This window comes from Pygocentrus nattereri, chromosome 23 (assembly GCF_015220715.1).
Source record: "Pygocentrus nattereri isolate fPygNat1 chromosome 23, fPygNat1.pri, whole genome shotgun sequence".
NCBI classification, from domain to species: Eukaryota; Metazoa; Chordata; class Actinopteri; order Characiformes; family Serrasalmidae; genus Pygocentrus; species Pygocentrus nattereri.
The window spans coordinates 26,330,477-26,355,292 of NC_051233.1; the positions used below are offsets into that span (position 1 = coordinate 26,330,477).

At 36.5% G+C, this 24,816-nt stretch overlaps 1 protein-coding gene and 2 long non-coding RNA genes across 3 annotated transcripts; all 3 read right to left on the reverse strand.

Moving 5' to 3' along the window:
- Nucleotides 1-481: 481 nt before the first annotated feature.
- LOC108428771 (nuclear GTPase SLIP-GC-like) lies at nt 482-19,758 on the reverse strand. The gene is made up of 16 exons (XM_017700046.2): nt 19,640-19,758; nt 18,757-18,979; nt 17,368-17,583; nt 17,054-17,248; nt 16,444-16,622; nt 16,048-16,090; nt 15,862-15,966; nt 14,784-14,880; nt 14,544-14,677; nt 12,425-12,598; nt 12,194-12,345; nt 5,473-5,605; nt 2,755-2,863; nt 2,534-2,667; nt 1,744-1,828; nt 482-1,626 (listed from the first exon to the last, which is right to left on the reverse strand). The coding sequence occupies exons 1-16, from the start codon at nt 19,756-19,758 to the stop codon at nt 1,571-1,573; spliced, it is 2,154 nt and encodes a 717-aa protein (XP_017555535.2). The 3' UTR covers nt 482-1,570.
- Nucleotides 6,937-8,963, reverse strand: LOC108428778. Its single transcript, XR_001857952.2, has 2 exons — nt 7,486-8,963; nt 6,937-7,382 (listed from the first exon to the last, which is right to left on the reverse strand). It is a non-coding gene; the product is annotated as an uncharacterized LOC108428778 (long non-coding RNA).
- Nucleotides 19,759-21,485: 1,727 nt separating the features above from the next.
- On the reverse strand, nt 21,486-23,128 carry LOC119262272. The gene is made up of 3 exons (XR_005129518.1): nt 23,011-23,128; nt 21,674-21,701; nt 21,486-21,581 (listed from the first exon to the last, which is right to left on the reverse strand). It is a non-coding gene; the product is annotated as an uncharacterized LOC119262272 (long non-coding RNA).
- Between the last annotated feature and the right edge of the window lie 1,688 nt (nt 23,129-24,816).

The following is a 24,816-nucleotide window of genomic DNA, read 5'->3' on the forward strand; positions in this document are numbered from 1 at the left end:
CTTGAGATCAGCTGCCCACCCTACACTGATGTTTTCATAGACTCCTAGCTATTATTACTACTACTACTACTGCTATTAAAATTAGTAGTATAAACACTTGTAGGTAGTTTGACCAGAGGAGGATGGGTCCCCCCCTGTTGAGCCTGGGTCCTCCCAAGTTGGTGGTTGGTATAGTGCAGGGAGTAACACCCCTCTTCACTCTAGACTGGTGTTTCATCACAAGCTGATCTTTTTTGGCCCAATGCAGAATCTTTTATGTATATCTGCAACTAGATTGTATTATATAACTAAAAACATTGTTCCAGGAGTTGTTTTTGCCAAAAATGTCTTAGGTTAGTCATCACCCACTTTTACTGGCCACTCCTATAGACAGTGTGTCTCTTCAGAGACATGTTCAGCTTGTGCAGTGTTGTAGTTCAGCTGTGCATGCTTGGAGGAAAGTACTCAACGCTTAGCTAAAGTATCAGTCAGTTAGAAAATGTATCAGTCTATTAAATGATTGATTTATTTCCATCATTCAAATCACAAATCACAATATTCTGGGCTTGATTCTTGGAACTGATTGACTTAAAAGGAATTTACATTTCACTCATGAATAAATCCCTGTTTACCAAAATAAGACAAATGTATACCACAGTGATTTCCTGCAGTTATCAATAACTAGATGATACTTATTTTCATTGTGCAAGGAAAGAGCAGACACAAACAAAATACAGCAACAAAAAATAACAAGTAGCAAAAAATGATTAAAAATTACCCTTAGATTTGATGGTCATATTTGGCAGAAATACAATCATGTTAGTAAGGGTAAGAATTAGCAGTTAAGGCAAAACATAAACTAACAAAAGAGAAATAGATTAATCTAAATCTGGCTGCTGCAGTTTTCAAACAAGCTTACAAAAAAGGCATTTGGCATTGGTGACTAATGTTAAATGGAAAATGAGTAGGTAATGCCTAAACAGCATTCTATATAATAGAATATTTCACTAACTTATTATGCTCAAGTGAAGGAGAAAAAGAGTGACTGGCCAAATCGAAGGGGGAAGTGTGGCTGTGTTCAGCTTTTAGCTAATGTTACCTGGGTATGTTTTTTTTAGTAATATATCACATCCATTGCTGAGCACTTGTCATATTTTCAGAATTTTATGGTGAAATGTTTTGTTTAAAACCATAATAAATAAACCACTAACTTGAAAATTGTCTAGAATCCACAAAAGTGTTGTGCCATTGAAAGGGTATTCAGATTTAGGCCAGCTGGTGCTCAACAGTGACAGCTCTGAGATCAGACTTCATCTCATCACATGTTATTGTTGATGCCATTTTTAATGCATAATTTAAATTAAAAAAATCATAGCTAACAGAGAAGTATAGGCCAGTAGACTTTTTTGATGTAACTGAGGCAGTAGATAATTAAAATTGTACAATGAAGTGAGACCCCAAAGCAACTATAAGAAAAAGACACTCTAAATAGTGAGATGTAGACATACAAAGCAGGACAATATCTGCTGACTGATAACATACTGAATTGAGCGCTAGTGGAGTTTCACAAAACCTTCTTTTTTGTAGACAGTTAATCACAGATCTGAGTGGATAACTTCTTCAGTTCTTCTGTCTCTTTGGAGACATCTGCAACATAAAAAATACATATTTCAAGTATAATTTAATAAGCAAATTCTAAAAATAGTAAGATGTATTATGCTGATTTTATGGTAAGAAATAAACCTGCACTTGAATATAATTTACCCATAAAGGACAAGGTGTTGGTATTAAGAAGCGAATACTCCATTGACGCCTTTAGTCCAGTTTTTATTTCCTCCACGGTGGAATGCTTTTAAAAGAAACATGTTAGAATGATGATGATAATTATCAATACATTTGCTTGTAAATTTAATTGTATATACAATTGCCCCATGAGGTATTTGGACATTTTGTTCCACACTTAAAAAGTTAATTGGGTTAGGAAACAAAGCCCAGTCAACCCAGAAGCATTTGTTTTGAGCAGACTATTCCAAGATTTTCTTTTCATTTTCTTTTTGTTAACACATCTTTTGTGTGCTTCTGTGCTTTACAGAATTCTTAGTGCAGTCTCCCCACAAAAAGTGTGTATCTTCATGTTTTTCTCTGAAATAAATATAATTTTTTCAGACATTGTATAAAGTAACCTAAATACAGTCATTGATGTTTACCAATGGTTAAATGATCAAAGTGTCCAAATACTGTTTGTGGCTACTGTAGGTACCAGTGGCAGGGGTGTGAAATCTTGAATCAAAAATTTAAAACTAGCATAAACTTTAAGATTTTAAAATAGGTAGTATAGATTAAGTACAAAATGGATGTGCAATAGGCTAGATTTCTGTGGGAAACACATTGTTTAATATTATTTACAGTGTGGATATGATTGCGTTTGTAGACAACGGCAGTAATTCTTCTTCTAGGAAATCAAAAATCAGGCCACGTTGTGACAGTGAAAGACAAATTGATTAATTCATTAGATTTCTAAATGATTATTTCTTTTCATCACGCAAATACAAACCATTGTCCTGTCCATCATTTCAATCATTTCTCTCTTTGCCTTCTGGAACATGTAACTCTTTGATGATTCTATGTATTCCAACAGCTCAGTCTGCTTCTTCTTCATAGAGCCGATTCCAGTAATAGCAGCAGCACCTAATATAATACAGTGTTGTTAATTTTTCTATGTTGGAATTAAATTTAAATTAATAAAATTAAGAAACATCATAAGGAGCAACTTACTCCTATAGCCTTGCAGCAATGTGCTTTTAATGGATTCAGGAAGAGATGCATAAAATGTTTTTTTTTGCTCGACAATTTTTTGTTTAAGCATTTTCTTCAGCTTCATTTCCTGTTTAAATTAGAGAAAGTTCATTAAAATACAATTCAAGTAGGACAGGTGACAAATAACATTACAAAATCTCCTTGGTAACTTTAGAACAAAAATGCTGTACTAGGAAATTAGATTATTTATGAGTTATATGCAATAAATAGGAAAATACCATCACAAAACAAGGGCTGTATATTACGATTCTGAGCAAGTAGCTTGGGTTCTAGAAAGTGTTGTTACAGAAATGGATATACTATAGTGCTGATATACAGTGACATAATATTTGTAAAAAGTATTAATCTCAATATGGTTAAAAGGAATGTTATAGGAGAATCTCACCGATTTTCAGAATGTCTGCATAATTTAATGAGCAAGATGTAAACAAAGTCATTTAGAGTGATTTCATGTGAAATGCTCCATTTTAGAGAAGCTTCCTATGTCAGAAATGTTCACAACAGTGGTAATGGGAACCAGATGGTTGAAGAGTATAATGCTTTCGAAATCTCCCTCACAGAAACGTATTTTATGAAATGGCTACAGATACACTGCCAAATGCCTGAGACATTGTTTTACGATAGGTTTGGCCTAAGATCTATATTAAAAAATGTATTCATGGCAGAGAGGTACGTAAAGGTAAATGGACGTTTTTCAGATTTGCTTCTATTTTACCATAAGCATTTGATACAAAAGCTTAGAAGATAAATGTAGATTCACTGGTAAATGTAGACTCAATGGCTATATCTGGCTAAATCATCACACCTCGTGGTTCCTATCACCACCATTGTAAAGAAATCAAAGTTGTTACGTTTTTTTTCAGCATGCTTCCATATCAATATCAACACTCTGAATGCTTTTGTTTATATCTCAATGACTGAATTATACAGAAATAAAAGGGAATCCCCTTTAATGTTCATTTTACAATTGTATAGATAATGCATTTTCTCTAGAACAATTCTAGTTTCCCACAAGAGTACATTATAATAACTCTTGTTGTTCTTGTTGTACCACTGAGAGGAAGGAAACCACACCAACAGGATGTCACAAACGCATGTATGTACTACAGTGTCAAATTTCAAAATGTGAAAATAAAATCAATTGTTGCCAGAAGGCAAGTCTCAGTATTACTTAAAATGTGATTTTTAGTTTAATCAGTTAATTCTAAAAAAGAATATAGGCTAAAGATAGCAAATGCAGTAGGCACAGAAGGGGGTAACCCCTCTGAATTCTGAATTCTTTGCATATGACTGTACAACCCTAAACTAAACAATCTTTGGCCATTTTGTACTTTTTCAAGACTCTGTGTTTACAAGTGCTTCTGTAGTGTTAGTTGTAGTCCATCAGGTACTTCCATCTTAAACAATAGAACTTAACCAGTGATGCAGAAATTAATATGTGAAGATGGCTTGGGCATTGAGCAAATGTTATTTGATATTGCACACACTATTAATACACAAGTATTAAGAATTATTCTTAAATAATTGACCATGTAAAATTCACAGTGTGTTTTCACTTATAGATTATTTTCAAATGAAGTGAACTGAGTTCTGTTAAAGTGAAGCTGAAAGGGAACCAACTGCAAATGACCTCAGTTTTTTTGTGTTCACAATATAAGTGAACTATGAAGAGGGCTCAGGTTTCTTTAGTTTTTAGCACTGATGAAATCTCACATCACTTGTTTAGACCACAACTCCATTAAAACTCAGACCCCTTTCACACCACTTACAGTGTGCACAGCACTTGTAAAGTAGGCAGCATTCTGTGATAAATCTAAAGTTTTAGGTGGTGAGAGGAACTACCAGACCAATTGGCTGACATGCATTGCGCAAAATTGGAAAAATGAGCCTGTGTGTCTGCTGCGGTGGGTTTTCCGGCTGTGCTCCTTACTGAGCTCCACCCGGTGAAAGTCCATGTCTGCAATTAAATTGTGTATTTGAAAAAGCAGCGGTGAATTTTTATTTATTCAGTGTTCAGTGTGAAAGCAGCTTAAAACTTGTGTTGCATGTGTGCCCAGCATCAGCCTTCAACACGGTAAAATCTCGCATCTTCTCGCTTTAACATGTCAGCACTGTTGTCTTATTGCAGATCGCCCACAGGCTTTATCCTGGGAAGAACATTTGAAATGATGTTTGGTGGCCTGTTTTTACCTGCTGAAGTGATGGAAGACTGTGGCTGTGTGTATGGCCTCCAGGTCTTCATAAAGCAAAGCAAAAGCGGACTGGGGCCGTTTCGATTTCCCAGTGCACAAATCAATTGAACCACAAAATGATCTACAAATGAATCAAACTTGAGGTGGTCTCAGTTTGGTTTGTTTTTGGGGCCTTGAGGGGTCTGAGTTTATTTGGCGTGTTCACATATGCACAGAAAACCATGACTAAGTGGTCCGAGTCCATTTTAGACACCGAAACGGCCCAAGTGTGAAAATGCCCCATCACTTTGAAGACTACTATGCCAAATAGTATAAAAATAATGCTATGGCTTTCTCTTTACAACACCCTCTGATGTGGCTAATTGGTGAAGTGATAGGAGATACAAACAACTGACCGATAATAAAAGAAGTCATATAGCTTTGATGCAGCACCCCACATTGATAGGCAGCAAGAATAAACCTTAATATGTAAGATGTTATTCACCTCAATTTTAAGGAATTTCATCATGTGACGGAGCACTGGTGAATTTTCATATTTTACCATCACCTCCTCATTGACAATGGTGAACTTAACCATTTTTGCTTGCAGTGATTTCTCAGTTGCTTTCCCCTGGACTCTGAAACAAAATGAAATTGAAAGTTAACTTTGGATAAAATACTTAATTCAGTAAATATGAGAGAAGTCTAACCCAGTACAATTAGTCTGTTTTTTTTTATATAGTCATTTTCATACAAACATCTTAAAAACAGCATTGTGACAAAGTAAATAATACACTGTATAGTGCTTTACAAGTCCTCCCTTTGACAAGATAACCCCACTCAGTGTTATTGGTTATGAGGGGGTGTTACATATACGTTTAATTTCAAAAACGCATGTTATTATACAGAAATTGTAACCAAAAAAATGTAACACATTTTTCAGTCTCTAATAATGGTGGAATATAATGCTCAGTCCCCAACAGCTTATTTCACCAAAAAAACATTGATGCAGTTTGATTCATTTTAAAACCAACCCCCTTCATATATACCTCTGTTTACTTGTGGACTACACTGCATGTCTTTGGATTAAATCCTGTATTTACTGTTTAGCTTCTTTAACTAGTGGTCAGTTGCTCGTACAGTGTGTGTGCATCAACTGGACTCACTTAATATTTTAATCCATAAATGTTTGGACTTGTCAACAGTGTTGGTTTTAATAGACAATTCTTTAACACTGATTTTTCAAAACTCGATTTGCAGAGAAGAAAACAATATAGTTGCAGCACTTTACCTAGTAATTTTTAACTGAGATCTAAGCATGCTTAAGCATGTTTGTACACTAAGGTCTCACCACTTTAGGGGCTTTTCACCAAAGTAGAGGAATGAACTTTGAAAGAACTTCAGTTTGTCTGTTCTGTGCTGCAGCCTGAATACTTACCTTTGTACATGCTCACGGTAACAGTAATTTCTGAATTATTCATTTAAAGGATCAACTTAAAATTGACAGTTCAGTTTCAAATGTTTACATGATGTCTACAAAATATAGGGTGTACAAAATATTATCTCTACAGAGTGTTTTGTATTTATGATGTATTTGAGAGAGGAATAAAGCTTTTTATTTTTGGTTATTATATTTCTGAAAGGTTCTCAAAATATAAAATGTAATTTGATCTTCGTCTAAGTCACATGTGTCAGGTTCCAGTCCTCACAGGCCAAAGCACTACAGATTTCAGCACACTACCTCGTTAAACAAGCCTGATTCAGCTCTTCAGTTAGTTAGCAAGGCCTGCATGAACTGAATTCAGAGCATTAGATGAGAGTAGACGCTAATCTCTGTAGCACTTTGGCCTGGAAGGTCCCCAGTCTGGCATGCTGGATTTAATTCAAAACAATAAAAGTTTTCTTTAATCAACAACTTACACTATCTTTATTAAACAAATGGCTTAAAGAAGTAAGATCATCAACAGTCTCCAGGAATGACAAATTTTTATTACAGTGGAGGGAAAAATTGCTCTCTAGTACAAAAACAAGTTTCCAGAAGTTTCTCAATAGCACTTTTGTAACACTAGTGAAACAACATTCCGTGGACAGATAGTTTTTAACTTTTTAGTAAATGTGCAAAGAATTGTTTTTGGAAAAACACCAAACCAACACCAAAACATATGTGATTTAAGTGATAATGCTGTGACATGATTGAAACTGGACTATTTAAGCAAAGTATACAAAATGTATTCAAGTATACAAAAACATGAACAGACATAGACAAAACAAAATAATACCTCCTGACCATAATACTGGTCAGGTACTACAGAAGCTTGCTTGAAGCTATTCCCAGTAAGTAGCCTCCAGCATTTACTGAAGATACAGGTTCCATATTTCACAAAGCAGGCTCTATTTTGTCTGTTGTGTGTCTGTCTGGAAAGAGAATCCACAAAAAAATTACACAATTTATATTAGTGTTTAATAGTTGTGTTATACAGAAATTGATGCATGGTTTCTACTTGTTGATGTAACTCACCTTTTTCTGAAGGCAGTATAATTGGCACTGAAATGGGCCTGTTGACTTGTGTCTCTGCCAATGTGAGCTGTTTAGACAGAATGTTAAGTTTAGCCTTCTTTAGCAGAACCAGCTCCAGATGATGCCTCTCCTGCTGCTGGAGCTCCTCTCGTTTCAGCTGAATCTGTTCTTTCTTTAGCTGAAGCCTTTCTTTTTCCAATGCTACAAGATGTTGATTGCACCCACAAACATTTGATCTTCTGTTCTTCTCTGTTGGAGCCTTTTGAATGGGCCCTACATGTGAAGGCTCAGGAGATAAAGCAGTACTGGAGAAAGACGCACGGGAAAGGCAGATTGTAGTAAGGTAGATTTTAGTTAAAGCACACATCTACCCTTCCAGGAATTCCTTATGTTAATGTTGGCGCTTTTTTGCCCAACCTCCACTTTTCCAGAGTGGGAGGCACTGCCAGTAATACCTAGTGGACACAAGTGAATCACTTGTGACTTGTTGTGTGCAGACTACAAGAGTGGTAACAGGCAAGACTGACATACTACATGATGTTTAACCTTGAGTGATGTGTGACAAAGCATGAGCAAAATCACACTCTTTCATGGAAATTAACTTCATTAATAAACAGTCTTTACAACGTGCCAAGCTGTAGTTTGAGAATCTTTTAGAAAAAATCTAAAAGAAAAAATCTATTTTTAATGGTGCTCTTTCCATTCCCTGGGGCTATACATCATGGAGGAGAAAACTGCTGTGAATATTCACTTGTAGGTTACTCTAACAGCTTACAGATCTAACAGCTTACAGACTGGGAACATCACATTGCTTCAAATGAAACAAGCGCACGCATGCAGCACTAACACTGAGCTAGGTGGTTTGCAGAGCCCAAAAATGTATCTGTAACTCAAAAATCGGTGCTAGAATCATGTAGCATGCAATCGGCTTAACTGCCCTCTGCCAGTATTGGAACTCTAAACCCCTTCTTCTTGTCAAAGTTGAAAAGTCAGTCCCCTTCTTACTTCTATGCTAGATCCTCTAAAAACTCTGCAAGTGGTACTGGGTGAAATGGGCAAAATTTTCATTTTGATTTGTTTTTCCAGAAATTTAGGCAATACACAATAGTTATAGACAATATACTTGCTCTTTTGTCAAAAAGCAATCATTCATTTTTTTTCAATCTGTGTCTTATAGTCTCCTTGTATTTATAGCTGTCACAATTGGCCCCTCCCAGTCCTGTCCATGTGCTAACGTTGTGTTTCAGTCTTCCATGTGCATCTGTTTACTTGTCCATGTGCTTCTTTCTTTGGGCTCCATCCTAGTCCAGCCCCCTTGTTTTCTGACTCCACCCCTGATCGTTCCCACCTGTTAACCTCCTGTGTCCTGTTATCCCTTGTTAGCCCTCTTGTATTTAAGCCTTGTGTTTTCCCTAGTCTAGTGCTGGTCTTTGTTGGATATGTGTGATGTTAGGTTTGATGTGTTGTATGTTGTTTGATCTGCTGGCCCTGTTGTTTGTTTAACCTGTTTATTTTCATTATGTCCATCCCATCTTATCTTTGTGTTGGCTCTCTGACCATGGACCGTCTAGACCCTGATTTTGGATTTGCCCGTAATAAATCTTGCTTTTCTCTGCACATGTGTCTGTCTCCTCATCGCTCCCCATTACAGTAACCTGTGTTTTTCTTCTGCTCTTTCCAGAAAAGTGGCAGAGTACTATATTTAGGCCTATTTCATGTTTTTGTAAAAGATTCTAGTACATTATCCTAGTTTCTGTGTATTCCTGTTCTTTGTTCTATGTTTTTGTTTATAAATCCTGGCTCTAATTCTAAATCTGTTTTCCTTGTCTGCATTAATTGTTTTGTTTTCCCTAGTCTGGTCTCATGCTGATTCCCTGCATATAGACACTGTCCCCCTCATGCCCAAAGACACCATTCAGCCCACAGGCAAAAAGTCATGCAGTCTGTTGTTCCTTGTATCACACAACCCACAGTGGAGCTAAGCTTCCCAAGCCAGAGTCCTCCTTCAAGCTCCACAAGCTTTAAACCCCCGTCAAGCTTGCCAAACCAGAGGGCTCTATTTAGCTTCCCAAGCAAGAGATCATTGACAAGGTCCCCTTGACACAGCTTCAGATGCTCCAAGTACATATGTGTACGGGGAGAGTAAAGGGGACAAGGAGGCATCTAGATGTTTTTAATTCGGATTTTGTTGGTTGTATTCTGATTGGCTTTCTGCATATCTATGTCTACTTACTTCTGTGTGCCTTTTTTTTCCATCGAGTAGGAAACATTTTTTGTTTATCAAGCTAAATGCTGGCTTGCACAAACAGCAGGCAGTTGCCTTTTCTTCAGGGTGACAATAATTAGCCATTCGAAGAAGTTTCTGAATTAAAAAAAAGTGTTGAATGCACTACATTGTTTTTAAAACCATACCACTTTGTGTTATTGTTTTTTTTATTTTAGCCCCACTTTTGAAAATCTCCTGCACCTGTATCTCACACAAAAAGAACAGCCATGTGCTTCTTTGTTTGGGTTTCTCCCTTGTTTTCTGACTCTGCCCCTGATTGTTCCCACCTGTTTTCCACCTGTGTCCTGTTATCCCTTGTTAGCCCTCTTGTATTTAAGCCAGAGCAAGCAGCAAGCAGTTGCCTTTTCTGATAGATTCTCTGCAAATAGTCAGAAGTCTGGCTTCTGAGAATAAGTTCCCCAGGCCTGAAACCTCTACTTTTGTTACACAGGAAACAGAAACAGAGACAGTTTTAGCTCCTGGTTCCAGCCTGGTCTCATCTCCTGCTCCTGACTTTGGATTTGATCCAGCTCCTTTCACCGACCTAGCTCTATTTATAACCCCTGTGCTACTGTCAGTCTAGCCTCTCAAATTAGTGCCGGTGCAAGCTCCTGTCCTCTTCTGACTACCCCAACCTTGTTTTTGCCCCTCCCCTCATCCCTGTCGTCACTCCACGTTATTTCGTCTCCCAGGTCCAGAGCTCAGTTTCGTTCACATGAGTAAGTCCACTTGCAAAGCACCAGGGTACTGTAGAAGAGTAGTGATTTGCATTATTGATACAACATGAGCAGAAGATTTACCTAAAAGTGGCCCAGGACATTTGTTGTTTTGCTGGTGCGGCCAGTCTCCATGGACATGGGGGTGATTTCATGAAACGTGGCCCACGACAGGCAACCTCAACACCATATAAGGGACCACTGACATTGGGGGCATGATTGTGGGTAGAGCCGTGGCCAGGAATCATTTTATATGCCCCCTCGGCTGATGGGGCATGGGAATACCAGCACCAAATAAAGAGCTTGAGGTCTCTTTTACCATCACAGCCAAAACTCACAACCAACACTCAGTATAAAACCCATCTTCTCCAGCATCAAGTGCCTCACAGTTGGATAATGTTTTAGTTATTGAGGAGTCCTTAGAAATACATGAAACATTTAGTAGTTTTAACTCACAATTTCCACCAGAGAAGTTAAAGATGTCTAAATGTATCAAAGTGCAAAGAGACCAAGCAAGAGAAACTGCTGAAAAGCTATAAGAAGTAGGAGGAAAACAGTGCAGCATGAAATTCAAAAACACAGCACTCATATTTTTAACAAAGCTGTTCGAATGGATTAAATTACAAATGAAAATGTGAACGATCCCATAGGGTTGTTCTCTACCATGGTTCTACTTTTAAATCCTACTCAAAATCATTGGGTCTTTGACGCATCTCCATCCAAAGATGACATTTTTAACTAATATTCAGTGAATTTTAGCACGAGTCAGACCTTCACAATGCATGGTGCTGAGAAATTGACTCATGCTTTTGTCATTCACACTTAGATTACTGCAATACACTGTTTATAGCATTAGCAACCACAGTAGACTGGCTTGTGCAGCGAATGCTGCAGGTAGAGTGCAACATGTAGGACTGAATATATCACACTTGCTTTAGCTTCATTGCACTGGCTGCCCATTTCTTCTAGAACTGGTTTTAATCAGTCACTGATTTTAAAAAATTTCTGATAAGATTAGGCACTGGCCTGCTAAATGTTACAAAAATGAAGTTCCAAAAAAAGCATAAAAACTTTGGTGATGCTTTTTGTCACTATGCACCAAAGCTCTGGAACACCTTACGTTAGACAAATACCATTAACCATTTTAAACAGCAAGTAAAGACATATTTATATTGACATTTTATTTGTAATGGCCACTTTTAGATATAATGACCCTTTTTCACAGAGTTGCATGAAAAAGAATGCAGATTTGACTGCCTTTAAAGATGTACAAATTACCCTGTGCCTGATTCATGAAACTTTTGTACATCATTTGAGCGCAAATGATGAATCAGCTTCAGTGTATGAAATCAAACACCAGGTATCAGTACCTAATTTACACATCAGTTACAAGAAACACACCACAATTCAAGTTCCAAGAGGAAGCCAGTGAAATGTCAGCATTTTTGCTCATTTTGCAACTGTATGCAATTAAAGGGTCGTTTTAGTTATTATAACTTAATGTTTTACTTTTTTTACTATTTCTTTTACTGTTTTAGTTTTAAGCTGTGAAGCACCTTGAGCTGCATTTTAAGGGTGATATCTAAAAAGATATCATGATTATCAGAACGATCAATAATGGCACAACCCAGCGCATTGGCAAAACAGCGCCTTACCATTTTGCTTCATTTTGCACTTCAGTTATAAAGCACTACAAAATTCAAATGGGTCTGAATTGAGTACTTACGGGAAAAATTCACTGAATGCTTCATTAATGTATTGTAACATGTGTGAAGCCAAGCGTGAATTCAGATCTGTTGTTCCCTTCTTAGACCTGTAGAATCCATCATTCTTGCACAGCGCTGTCAGTGTTCTGTGAAATCCTCGACCGTCCTTCTTCTGAGTAATGAATATTTATAGTATAATAATTATTTGAAACTTGTTATAAAGTGTACATTGGATAAAGAAAACTACTCACCGGTGCAATTACTTGATTAGCTGTTTCAACACATTTTTCTTCAGATTCTTTTGCTCCTTTTGACAGAAGTTCTTCCAGAGAGCTGCAGATTTGTCGACAGCATTCGTGCAAGTGTCCAAGTGCATTTTGAAGATTTATCTCCAAGTCTTGGTATAGACTGGACTTCTTTTCTACCTAAAATACAAAGGGTATTACAACAGTTTGAGGTTATCCACTTTGGTTTGATGTTTTTAGTGTATGGCTTTTTGTTAAAATGGGATATTAAGACTGAAATGAGTGAAAATTGAATGCCAAGACATTGTTTTTGTACTGCTGATTAATGTAAGCACCATCAAAAATATCATTAGGTAACTGTCAGAACGGTTCAATGAACCCAATACCATTTTTAAAATGTTTGAGTGTGAAGTCCTCAAATTTTTTTACTAAAATATCTTCATGTTGCATTTCACATCCAAAGTAGGCAACAAAAATAACATTACTTTCCAAATGTGTCTAGATTGCTCTATAAAACATGAAGCTTGGAAATGCCAGATGAGTGACTGATTAAAGGAGAAACCAGTATGAAGTGTAATGAAGAGGGGTTGGGGCCCCCACAAGCTGCCAGAATAACTTTGGTGCACCTTGGCATAGATTCTACAATTCTCAGAAACTACTGGAGAGAAAAGCTAGTGTTTAGAGGATGGCGGTGGAGAGCTCTAACGTTTCAGTGCAAAATTTCACATAGTTGTTAAATTGAGTTGAGATCTGGTGACCATAATATATGATTTTTATGCTCTGTGACCCCCTCGTGCCCTGTGAATGTGAGCATTGTCATCCTGGTAGAGACCACCCCTATCAGGATAGAAATGTTTCATCTTAGAATAAAGATGACCAGTTAAAATGTTAGGTGTAATATTTTGAAGTGACCCCATCCTCTGAAGCAGCAAGTGCACCCAAACCATGTCAGCAAAATGGTCCCCCAGCATAATGGGGGCACCAGATCCCCTGACTGTAGAGGTTTGTACTATTCTCTTGGGCTGCGTCTCATTTAGCATTAAATAGTTAAAAAAGTGTATATAAAATACACGGACAAAACATATTGTTACAGAGTACCAACAAGTGGAGTGAAAGCAGACAGCATGTATCACAATAACGCATTGCTGCCGAGGTCCAAGTTCTGGTGATATTTCGTAGAAAAGTGAGTTAACATTATAACAGTTGGGTGGCGGTAAAAAAAAAAGAAAAGAAAAGAAAAAAAAAAATCAAGGAAACAGGTGTGGACAAATCTTGCTTTTTTTTGTCCGAGTATGAATTTTAACAACATGCACTCATTTAAGCACATCTTAGTGTTTTATTAAAAAAATCTTTCAAACCATAACCACTAATGCTACTACTACTACTACTAAAAGGACTAATCCTACTAATAATACCTCTACAACTACTACTTAATATTAATAATAATAACAATAACTAAATTGAGCTACAAATGAAAATTTAAAAGGAATAAAGGCTAATATTGTAAAGAAGACTGTAAAAGCACTCTGAAACACCTCGAACCTCAGGCTCACAGCAGATCCTGGAGTATATGATGATGCTGTGGCTGCAAGTCCTTGACAGGCTGTATTATTTTCTGCTGGCTGCAGAGGTAGACTCCTCCGCAGACCGTGGCTACCAAGGACATGCTCTATTCAGCAGCAATCCTTTAACACATGCACTTGTCTGCTTGTGGAGAACATGGTGAAGCATGACTCATCTGACTACTGTTTTCATATCTTTGTAGATTAGTGCCCATGTATTTTTTTTACCAAACTGAACACTCAAATGTGCATTTTTCTTTGTAATAAATTGGTTTGTGGCATAACATCCCTCTATGTAGTTGTGGATGGAATGTTTTTGCTGGCACAATCAGATCACATCCTTCATTGACATTCTTGACCTGAGAAACAGTTGCTCTCTGTTGTTAATTGCTTAATTGTGTCATGCAGTACACCTGCCTGGAAGCATCTGCACTCATTCTGTTTATCAACTGACTTATTCAGATTTTTCTTTTCATTTATCACATGACTTCATGAGACTATTTATTCATATAAATATGCATTTGCTTTTATGGCTGTAGCAAATGGACTGTTGGTATCATTACCATTTCAGCATTGATCTCCTTGAACCCTTGAATTAAGGAGAGGATTCCAAGTGCTCCAGCGATGTATTGACTCGCCATTTCATTTGTGTGACTATTGTTGTACGTCCTTAAGAGGTCCTTCAGCTTAGGTATCTCTAGATATAGTCAGATCAGAGAATGTCATGCAGCCCAACTGGTATTACTGCAGGTATTTTATCAGTGTCAATTTATACGGTTAGCTTAGAATTGCTTATGCTTTACCTGTTTCCTCTTTTTTCAGTATTGGATCTTCTTTGGTGAATTCTTCAGAGCTCACCGTGAACACAGAAAAGAAGTCATCATCGCAGTCGAAATTTGTCTAGCGCGGAAATATAAAAAAGAGTTTTGGTATTCTAAAAAGTACGTACGTCTGATGAAGTTGGATATATTTAAACATACCTGCTTATATTGTTTTTTACTGAATAACACGGATAAAGGTAAAGGTTATGTAATCTTTAGTAATCTTTTAATTTAGAAGCAAAAAGTTAAAAATGCAGTTGTCTACTATGGTAAATACACTAGCCTTGTTTCAATATGTTGCTTGCAAATTGTTTCCATATACATGACTGTGATGTTTTTTTCAAGCAGTCAGAGTGATCATCAAACTGCTTGACTCAAAGAATTGACCATCCTTGATTTTTGTGCACTTGATCCTGAGTGAATATATTTCCTAAAATAATTATCACTTGAATATAGGTAGGAGAATATTTTTATAGTAGTGCCCTCAAAAGATTAGTTCTTAAACAGCTAGCGATGTTCCTTAAAAGATAAAGCCAAGTCAATTAGACTGACCCATGTAAAAATTGAACTTTAAGGAGACAAACTGTATTATACTTTTTTTTTCCCTCTCCCAAGGTTACTAGTTCAGGCTGAAAGACTTCTAATATGATGGGGCTACAGTGCTGTAGTTTGAGTAGAGAGATATATTTAAATGCTTAGGGTTTCGTGACATCACTGAAACAAGGGATGCAAAACACTCTAATTTTACTGCCTAGTTTGCCTGTATTTTATTAGTATTGGTGGTGACTGGAAATTGGTTTTGAAAATTTAGTATGTAATTTAAATGTACATACTACATCAAACTCCTTTACTGTAAAAGGTGGGGAAATTTTGTTTTCTGGTATGAGTTCTTTAATTAATTGATTTATTTAGAGTTTGCTTGCTTAAATAAGCAATATAAAGTACCATATTCCTGTACTACCGCTTAGTCATAAGTTCCTTTATAGTTAGAGAACGCATGCCTGCATGGAAATAGGTCCTCTATGAAAATGTGAACTTTTATATTTATACCATTAAATACCTTTATTTGGTCTTGCAGAAGGACATTCTTTTTCACTTTTTCTTTGGCTTTAGCATTCCTGTGCAGAATGCATGCAGTTTTTTTCTTGCTGGCATATTGAGAGTCCTGTAAAGACATGCACTGTTTAAGGACTTAAAGGACTTCTTTAAAAATGTTTTTAAATAATTCAAACTATATCATTATTACCACTGGTGTGATCTGAAAGTCTTCATCCTTGAGCTTTGAGGATCTAAATGTTTGAAAAAAAAAAAACCTTTAATTAGTAAAGAACGTTTACATTTTGTGGAGGTTCTTTAAATGATAAAATACATAAAATTAAAAATCACACTCATGCACAATTACAAAAATCTATTAAGAATCATTGATTTGAAAGGTGGCAGAATGAAACAACTTCTATAAAAGTACAGTTCATATCATTTCAGCAAACACGTCAGGCATGAGTCAGCTGTGAGGCTTAAACTGGAAATTGGTTTGTTACATGACACTATGGCATCATTCCTAGGAATGGCACCTTTTGGCAGTTACATATTTAGGAGTGCCATGTTTATATATTTTATATTTGTTATTTTATACGTTACTGACCTCATGTAATTCTGTGGGTTGATGTCATCAGTCTTGGTGCATATGAAGCAGATGCTGCTGCACTCTCCACCTTGTGCCATGTCTCCTACACTGTTAGAAATAAGTTCCCAGGCCTCCTTGTCAGACCCAGCACGGTTTATTTCACTTACGATCCACACTGTAGAACACTCTCTCAGTTTCTGTAAAACATCAAGACATATTACAGACAACTGAAAATGACGTCTGCCCAAGAACTGTTCATCGGGAGCTTCATGGATTGGGTTACCATGCACAATGCAGAAGATTGTTAGGAGTGGTATACAGCACACTTGCATTGGACTCTAGAGGAAGAAATAATGGTCTGGGGCTGTATTTCATGGTTTAGGCTGGTATGAGGTAGTGAAGGCAAATCAGTTGCATTTGTTATGACCTGGTCATGTTATGTGTCTAAAGCAAAAAACACGTTTTAGCTGATTTTATTCATTTGGGGTGAGAAAGTTGTGCAAATGTAATTTTGGTGATCTTCATGATATCCATCTTCGCAGTATCAAAGGGCTATGAGCCCTTAGATATAATCAAGATTTAACATTAATCTTGACCATTTGGCCTTATTCTATACAGCAGTATTTACCGATTTCCACATCTGATCTCTGCTCTTGTTGTAATCTCCAGTTCCAGGAAGATCCACTAACAAAATGTGTTCCAGAAATTCTTTACAGTAAGGAACATTTATGGTCACACTCTTCACTACTGGCCAGTAACATCCTCCAGGATTTGAGTCATCATGCTGAACGTAACACCCAATCTGGTCAGAGAGCTCTGAGGCCTGATGTTAAACACACAATGCACAGACAAAAACATATAAGAGGTGCCTTATTTATAAATGCAGCATATTGACTTTTATTTAACTACTTGCTGACTGACAGAAATTCCACATTGACTTACTTTCTCACATGTTAGCTTTTTGGTTTGAGATCTGAGAAACTCTGGAATTTCTGAGAAATTATCATCTTTCATGAGGTCATCTATGGTCATAAAAACACCTTCCTCTCCATACATCGCTGTAATCTTCTCATTTGCTGTACTGAAGATTGCATTGTCCTTCTCCTCGCCATCTTCTGATAAAACATTCAGAAGCATCTTCAGTTCATCTTCCCATTCCTGAAGAAAGTAATTTATATAAGTCAAGTCACCTTTTATTTCTATAGCACATTTAAAAGACACCAATGTTGGCCAAAGTGCGCCCACTAATTAAAACTATACAATACATTGATCAAGAAAAGGAATAGAAATAAAAATACATACAAATATAACACAGTCAGAGGCATCTTTTTCTAAGAGGGGTGGTGGTGATGAAAGAATTCTTAAAAAACAAAAAATAGAACTGCACAGAAGAATAGAGTACATTGGTTGAATGTTTGCCCTGAGCTTTAGGGATTATAGCTGCAGAAATCATAGTCTTGTGGGGCCACAAGTGATTGTTTCCTGGGTTCATAAACAACTTTAAGAATAAGAGGGTTGATATTGAATGAGTTTTGTGACTGTCATAAGGGCTTAGGAGTCTAATGTGAGATCAGCCCTCTAACTAAGGACTGATTTGTGAAAACCAGCCCTGGAGACAAGAGGCTTGGGCTAAAAGAGAGTCTAACAATTTGTCCTCAAACATGTGTTCCTGTGAAGAGATCATATTTGGCCCAGAAAGACTAGTAAAAATGCAGATTCAGATTTATTCTGAATAAAGTTATATATCTTGGATTCCCTTCATATACGTACAATGTTGATTCACCACTGTGTCTCACATTCTTTAAAGAAACATCTGTTAAATCTGTCATCATGTTAACACTCGAAGTACAAAATGTATAATCTTTATATTATCAAATACAATAAACTGAACAACCTCCTGTGGTGCGCCAGTAATGGCCTTATTTACAGAACAAAAGACGGTGATTATAGGATGTTAGCTAAAATCCTTCAGGTCACTCAACCCGTCTCTGGGTTCCAGAGGTAGAAATGTTAAATGACCCCTCTCTGGGACTTCTAGTGTTAAACATCACGTTTATCTTGACCACCATCAAGGTGAGGTGCAGGTGGTCTGTATATTTTACAGAATGAATCAAAATTCAATCGTTTTACATGCTGCTTCTGTTTATAAATGAATACTTAACGCATATTCCGTAAACAGACATGTAATGGTGTTCAACAGTTATCATGTAAAAAACTTTAAATATTTTAAAGAACTTTGTCAGTAAATGAATCCAAATTTTGCCTTTTGGTGGAGTGGAAAACTGTTGACATGCATGGACAGTGATGAAACATGTTATAAAAAACGTGTACCTTTTTTGAGATGAATTCAATCTCAGCTGTGTAGTTGAAGTCTGTTAAGTTGGCTCCAACCTGTATGATGACTGAAGTACAGGCACACAGGGTTCCTGAGGGTAACAGATCTGTTTCCCCCAGGATGGCGTTTATCAGAGAGCTCTTCCCAGCCCCTGTCTTCCCAAACACTCCAACAGTACTTTTCTTTTTTATGGTGGTGTCCAATTTTGTGATTATTTCCCTGTGCACAAAATGCATAAATATGAACAGGTACTAATTGGTAACACTTTACATTAAGAATGGAAACGCTTCCTCTTTACCTCGTTCAGTCTTTCCTACATGAAGCTTGTATCAGCATTTTTAATAATATTAATATTCTTAGTTTAGGTATTACAGTAATAATTTACAGCTCCTGCAGTAAAGCATGCATGAGAAATGGTTACCTTAGGTATGTTTATGAGGATTCCTGATGCATTATGTGTATGCGTTAATGATTCCTGGTGCACAAAATAATCCATTCTGTGTATCCGTAATATCAATTTTTACCCCAAAATTCTGTCCCTTCTTTAGTGTAGTGATTAGATGCTTAGAAATGGGCAATATGACAATATTTTATTGTTATTGTGATAAATGATACACTTTTGTGGCTGCATCATGGTTATTGCCAGTACTTAAAGAACACTGACCAATGTTTAATAAAGAATGCATAATATCCTGTTTAATTGGATTAAGTGTGGTATAGTATGTGCAGTGTAGAATAAAAAATCATTGTACCTAGAGTTTTTGTTGGCAGTTTTTAAATGCAGCGTATTACATATTGTGATATTGTCTTAAAGCATGGTAATACACTATATATGCCATATTGCCCACTCCAACATTGCTATTATTGAGGTTACTGTACCTGACATATTGAATGAGCTTGTTTGTGGGGGTGTCTTGAAGTTCGTATTTGCTGAGTTTATGTTTCACATGTCCCATAATCATTTGGCCATTTCTGATTACTAAAAAACACAAACACATGTTTTGAAATGGAAAAGATGACAAGAGCAAGTAGTGCAAGTTGTGCTTTTTCTTTACTAAGAAAACCCTTGAAGAACCATCTTTTTAAGAGTGTAGAGTGAGCATTGCATTATACATGATACACTGCGTCAGTCCAGAATAATCATGTAATGCGTATGTGTGTGTATGTGATTCATAGCACCAGAGAGTTGCTACATATCCGTCTGTTTCTTTTTAACTAACTCTACTTTTAACTAATAGTTTTCTCGACTGTTGCTGGGTTCCCACCATGGCGGGCCATCACTGTCAAAAGAGGCTTCTAGAAGCAACCTTTCTGTTGGAGCCTTGACTAAAAGGACTGTAAAACTGTGTATGTAATTAATCACACAGGAGAGCTTCTTGATATCTAAATTGCTGTTGACTCTTGACACGTGTGGTGATCTGCAAAAGTGAACTGTTTTGCTTTTCTAAAGAAAAGCCAAAAATGGGGCAGAAAACCAAAATACATTTTCTGTAGTTTCTGGGACATATGTTAAAATTGTGAGTTTAGTGTGTGTGTGTGTGTGTGTGTGTGTGTGTGTGTGTGTGTGTGTGTATTTTACTTTTGAAGACGTAGATAAGGCAGATAAAGCAAAGTGCCTTTTTGAAGGTGAGCTTGTGAGCATTTATAACACATATGTATTGTAAATGTATTATTACTGAGGTTACTGTTCATTGACATATTGAAAGAGCTTATTTGAGGGTGACAGACTCTTCTTCTCGCTTCTCTCATCTACCAAGCATGAACATTGAGAATGAACTCGCGTAACTAATGAGAGTGATTACATCAGTTATTGTTGTGAAGTTGATATTTTTTCCTCTGGTATAAGAGTCAAAATGGAAGACTCAACCAAGTTTCAGGAGATAGGGCACTGCCTCTGAAGAGGATGTGGTTTAGTTTGTGGTTGTAGTGAGGATTTTTTTTTTTTTTAAGCCCTGTTTTGATGAACGCTTAGCTGTTAGTGCTTTGAACAGGTGTGTGTAGAGCTGCTTGTTGTAGTGCTGTTAAATATGGTGCGGGTACATGTTGTGCATGTAGTAGTGTTTATTCTTGGTAGTCCTTCAGACATTCAGTCACACTAATTTGTGGGCTGTAGCAATTTTGCTGAAGTAACACTTTCCCTGCTTCAAATGAATTAAATTAAAAATGAAAATTAAAAATTAAAAAATGAATGATTGACATTATTGTTCCTATTTAATGTTGAAATGGTGATAAAATTATTTTAATTGTGCTGATTTATAGCAGTGTCTGGGGCGAGTTAAAACTAAGTTATCTTTATTTCTGTGGTTAAACAAACACACCCATTCATCATATGCACATAATTTCCATCCAAAGAAAAAACCTATGTCTCCAAAATGGTAACTTTACAGAAGAGGGCAAAACAATGTAAGTTAATGTAAATTTTATTTGAAGCAGTACTTGAGCATTTGTAGTTTTATTATGCCATTTTCACATCGTGAAAAGGACTGCTGCTGAACTCAAATTACGCAGAAAATGAAAAATCCCCAAAAATTGAGATTCTTGTTTCTTTTGGACAGTGCTTTCTGGCCTGAGACAATGTAGAATTTTCAAAGTCAGATTTTACAAAGGACTATAGATTCAATCAATGGTGATCTGAAAGCTTTAAGGAAACCCAAAAGAATTCCCTCTTGACTGTTTTTTCCTGGAATAGTTTCAGCATTTAACAGCAGCAAAATGTAAAGCTTACCAGCATCTGTCCTGTCAGGGCTGGAGCACCTTTTTTGTTTTCTAGGCTTCCCATGTGGAATAGAAATGTTGTCAGTTCCAAGTGTCCTTTTATCTCCTGGTAAGGAAATAAAACATGAATACATTTGAAGTGCTAAAATTCAAAGGGTTATTTCTCATTCTAGATCTTTAGAGATTGTTAACAAATACCTCTGTAATTCATTTGGAGAGTATCACCCTAAGAAAGAAAGAAAAACAGAAGAAATATGTATGTAAAAATCCAATATAATAAATATCCAAAATAATACATATTTTGCAAGTGTTTGCAAATTTATATTGATATATTGTCAACTAAATAAGTTTTGAAAATTGCTGGTTTAAGAAAGAAACAGTGGTCCAGTGGCTTGAGATTTTTGGGCTTATGGAGATGCATTTAAAGACATCAGACACACAGCATTTAATTACATTATAAAAAAGCACACTCATTAGTTTTAGTAGACATAATGTAAAATGCAAAACATTCATTCCCAGTATTTATTCCATAGAATATTTCATTAATAGATACCTATGGTACATTTATAGAACACATCTACATATGGCTAAAAATATTCCAGGTTATCAGTTATGGTCTGCACTCAACAATTTACAGTCATTTAACCTCTGACCTGAGCAACTTTTATACATAATTTAAGTAAGGTACTAAATATAAATACAGTGTTATTATAAATATACTGCTTTTTAGATTTTACTATCTTTAAGTCATGGATCTGGTGCAGATAATACACATAGTATAATGCATTAATCTGGATAATTACTTTGATTCCGTTTTACAGCAAAGTGCAAAAATCACAGGCCGCTCTTCATTTCATTTCGTTCCCATTCAAAATGGCCACTGAGTGTGAGTTATGAGTGTCTGGGGGGATTAGAGATGACCCACTTCCATAAGAAAGAGAAAAGTCAAACATTAAAATGACAAGAGTTTCCAAAACTGGAAAAAACTGGGTTACTCTAAGGATAGTTTTCACCCTGTAAAAATGTACATTAAAAAGTGTGTCAGACATAATCGAGAGTCCTTTATCGACACATACTGCCACCGATTATCTCAGGTTCTTCACATTGATCAGATTTCAAAGAACAGTCATGTGAGCTCAAAAACCCAAAGTTAATTTGTCTTGTGAACAGTAGCACACTTAGTTTTTAGTGGACTGTGAATGTAAACACTTTTGAACTTTTTTTTTTTTTTTAACTTTTTTTGGTAACATTTTCAAAAAGTGTGACAGTATGGAGTTGTGCTGTTTTGTAGCATGTATGTAGCATGTGGGCTTTACCACCAGTTTAATTTATTTTGTGTTAGTTAAGCTTAAAATAAAACCACAAGTTGAAGGACCATATTAAAAGCTGACGAAAAGTGTAAATGAACCACTAAACACTACACTGTGTCCCTATGATAATCGGCTTGCACAACCCATAACAAATTAACCAACCTGGACCTCAGTATGGACAATAAAACACGCAAAGAGTTGGTATATTATAAATAGTATACTTACATTTCACCATAAGGATGAAGAGGGTTTCCCGGAAATCATACAAGGCGATAAGATATGATTTGAGATTTAAAAACCTTCAGCCAGGAAGTAGGCAATGACTCAGAGTGTGTGTGTGTGTGTGTGTGTGTGTGTTCTTGTTCTTCTATTCTGGTGGGGACTTTGACCTGAATACACATGGACCTATGGGAACTCGTGTCACGATGGGGACAAAAATTTAGGTCCCCACGGGCAATAGGTTCAAAACAGTATTTGCCACACCCCCTGCAATTTTCTAGGAAGTTTCCAAGACAAAAATCTGTGTGGAGCTGTGCTAGAGGTCACACACCGTATTGCAGTCCCCACAAGGTTTTGTATTCCGGAAGTGTGCGTTGCTTTTTGTACACTCTACCGCCCTCCCTGGACACAAGTAATATTAAAGTTTGGAAATATATTTTAGACTTTGTGTGTTTGTGACCACAGATAGACATGAATTTACTAATAAATGTATGTGAAAAATAACAATCATCATATTTTATTTCATATTTGTAAATTTACACATATAAAGTGTTGCCTTTAAAGTCTTTTTAAACCTTTCATCTCAACCTCTCAAAGTTACCTCAGATTTCTTTTTGTTAAGTATCATTTAGTTAAATAAAACATACATGCAATAAATAGATACAAACAAATTAATTAATAAATAATAATAATATTATTTACCATATGGCAGGCTTGAATCCTATTGGAGAAGTGGCCCTGAACAAACTCCTATTTCTTGAAAACAATTGGTTTTATAACAATTAGAGACCTCTGTGATGAACTTCAACATCTTATCCATAAACTAGCAAATTATGACTCCACCTGCTAAAATCTAAAATGAAAGAATGGTTTTGTGAGACAAGTGACCGTTGGAAGTGTTGCCACTGGCAGAACCTATTTACAGCAGCTCTACACTCTGTCAAGTAGTATTTCACATACGCAAAAATTGTAGTTTAATAAACAAACATTATACTGAATTAAGTGTCAGTTCTTCGGTTTGATTCTGACATCAGCTAACCTAAGCTAGCTAGCTGTAAATCTGGCTGTACAGGTGAATGTAGCTGCTGCACCATTTAAGGTGGAACAGGAAATGTAAGTAGGAAGCCATAGTCTAGTTAGCTATAAAATATATTCTTAGTGTTGTTCTATGCATCTGTGGCAGTCCCCAGAGAAAATGGACATGAACAGTGATGCATCAGACACTGAAGTTGAGGAAGACATGATTGTGAAGGAGCTGTGCCTCCTTCATCTTCACAATCGTCAGGGCAACTATTGAGAGGGAATAATAGTAAAACTAGAAAAAGGCTAGTATTCTGAAGAACATTTTTTGTGTGCTTATTGATTTTTGGGAGTTCCAGGTATTGGTATGTTTCCGGGTGGATATGCTGTGATCACTATGGTGTTGCGGTTGATAACTTGGGAGGTTTTATGTGGTTTCAAAAGTGTTACTAAGCAGTTGCAAGTGATTCCTAGGGTGTTTGTAGGCAGTGGTGGTGTAGGCAGGTGTGGTGTAGAAGGTTGCTAGGGGGTTGGTGGACGGTTGTTATGGTGCTGGTGTTAACATAAGGGCATTATCTTAAAAACACACACCAATGAAAGGCTCACATAAAATTTCATTAAAATGATAACTTTTCCATAAGTACTATAAGAGCCCGTGTGTAAAGCTGCATTTAAAAAAGTAGTAACAGTCCATTTGGCCTTAAAATTGATAATGCAGTAGGAATCAAAGTGTTCTTATGAGTTCTCTTGTTGGCCAGAGGTGCTCTGAAACGAGCTGAAAGGAGTGGTGAA

Excerpts from the sequence above, each read along its gene's own strand:
- LOC108428771 (XM_017700046.2), bottom strand. The coding sequence starts at position 19,758 with ATGTGTTTGTGTTTTTTAGTAATCAGAAATGGCCAAATGATTATGGGA. Across the intron at positions 16,091-16,443 it reads AACCCACAGAATTACATGAG|ATCCTCAAAGCTCAAGGATG; the intron begins GTCAGTAACGTA and ends TCAAACATTTAG. Across the intron at positions 2,668-2,754 it reads ATTGCTGCAAGGCTATAGGA|GTGCTGCTGCTATTACTGGA; the intron begins GTAAGTTGCTCC and ends GTATTATATTAG.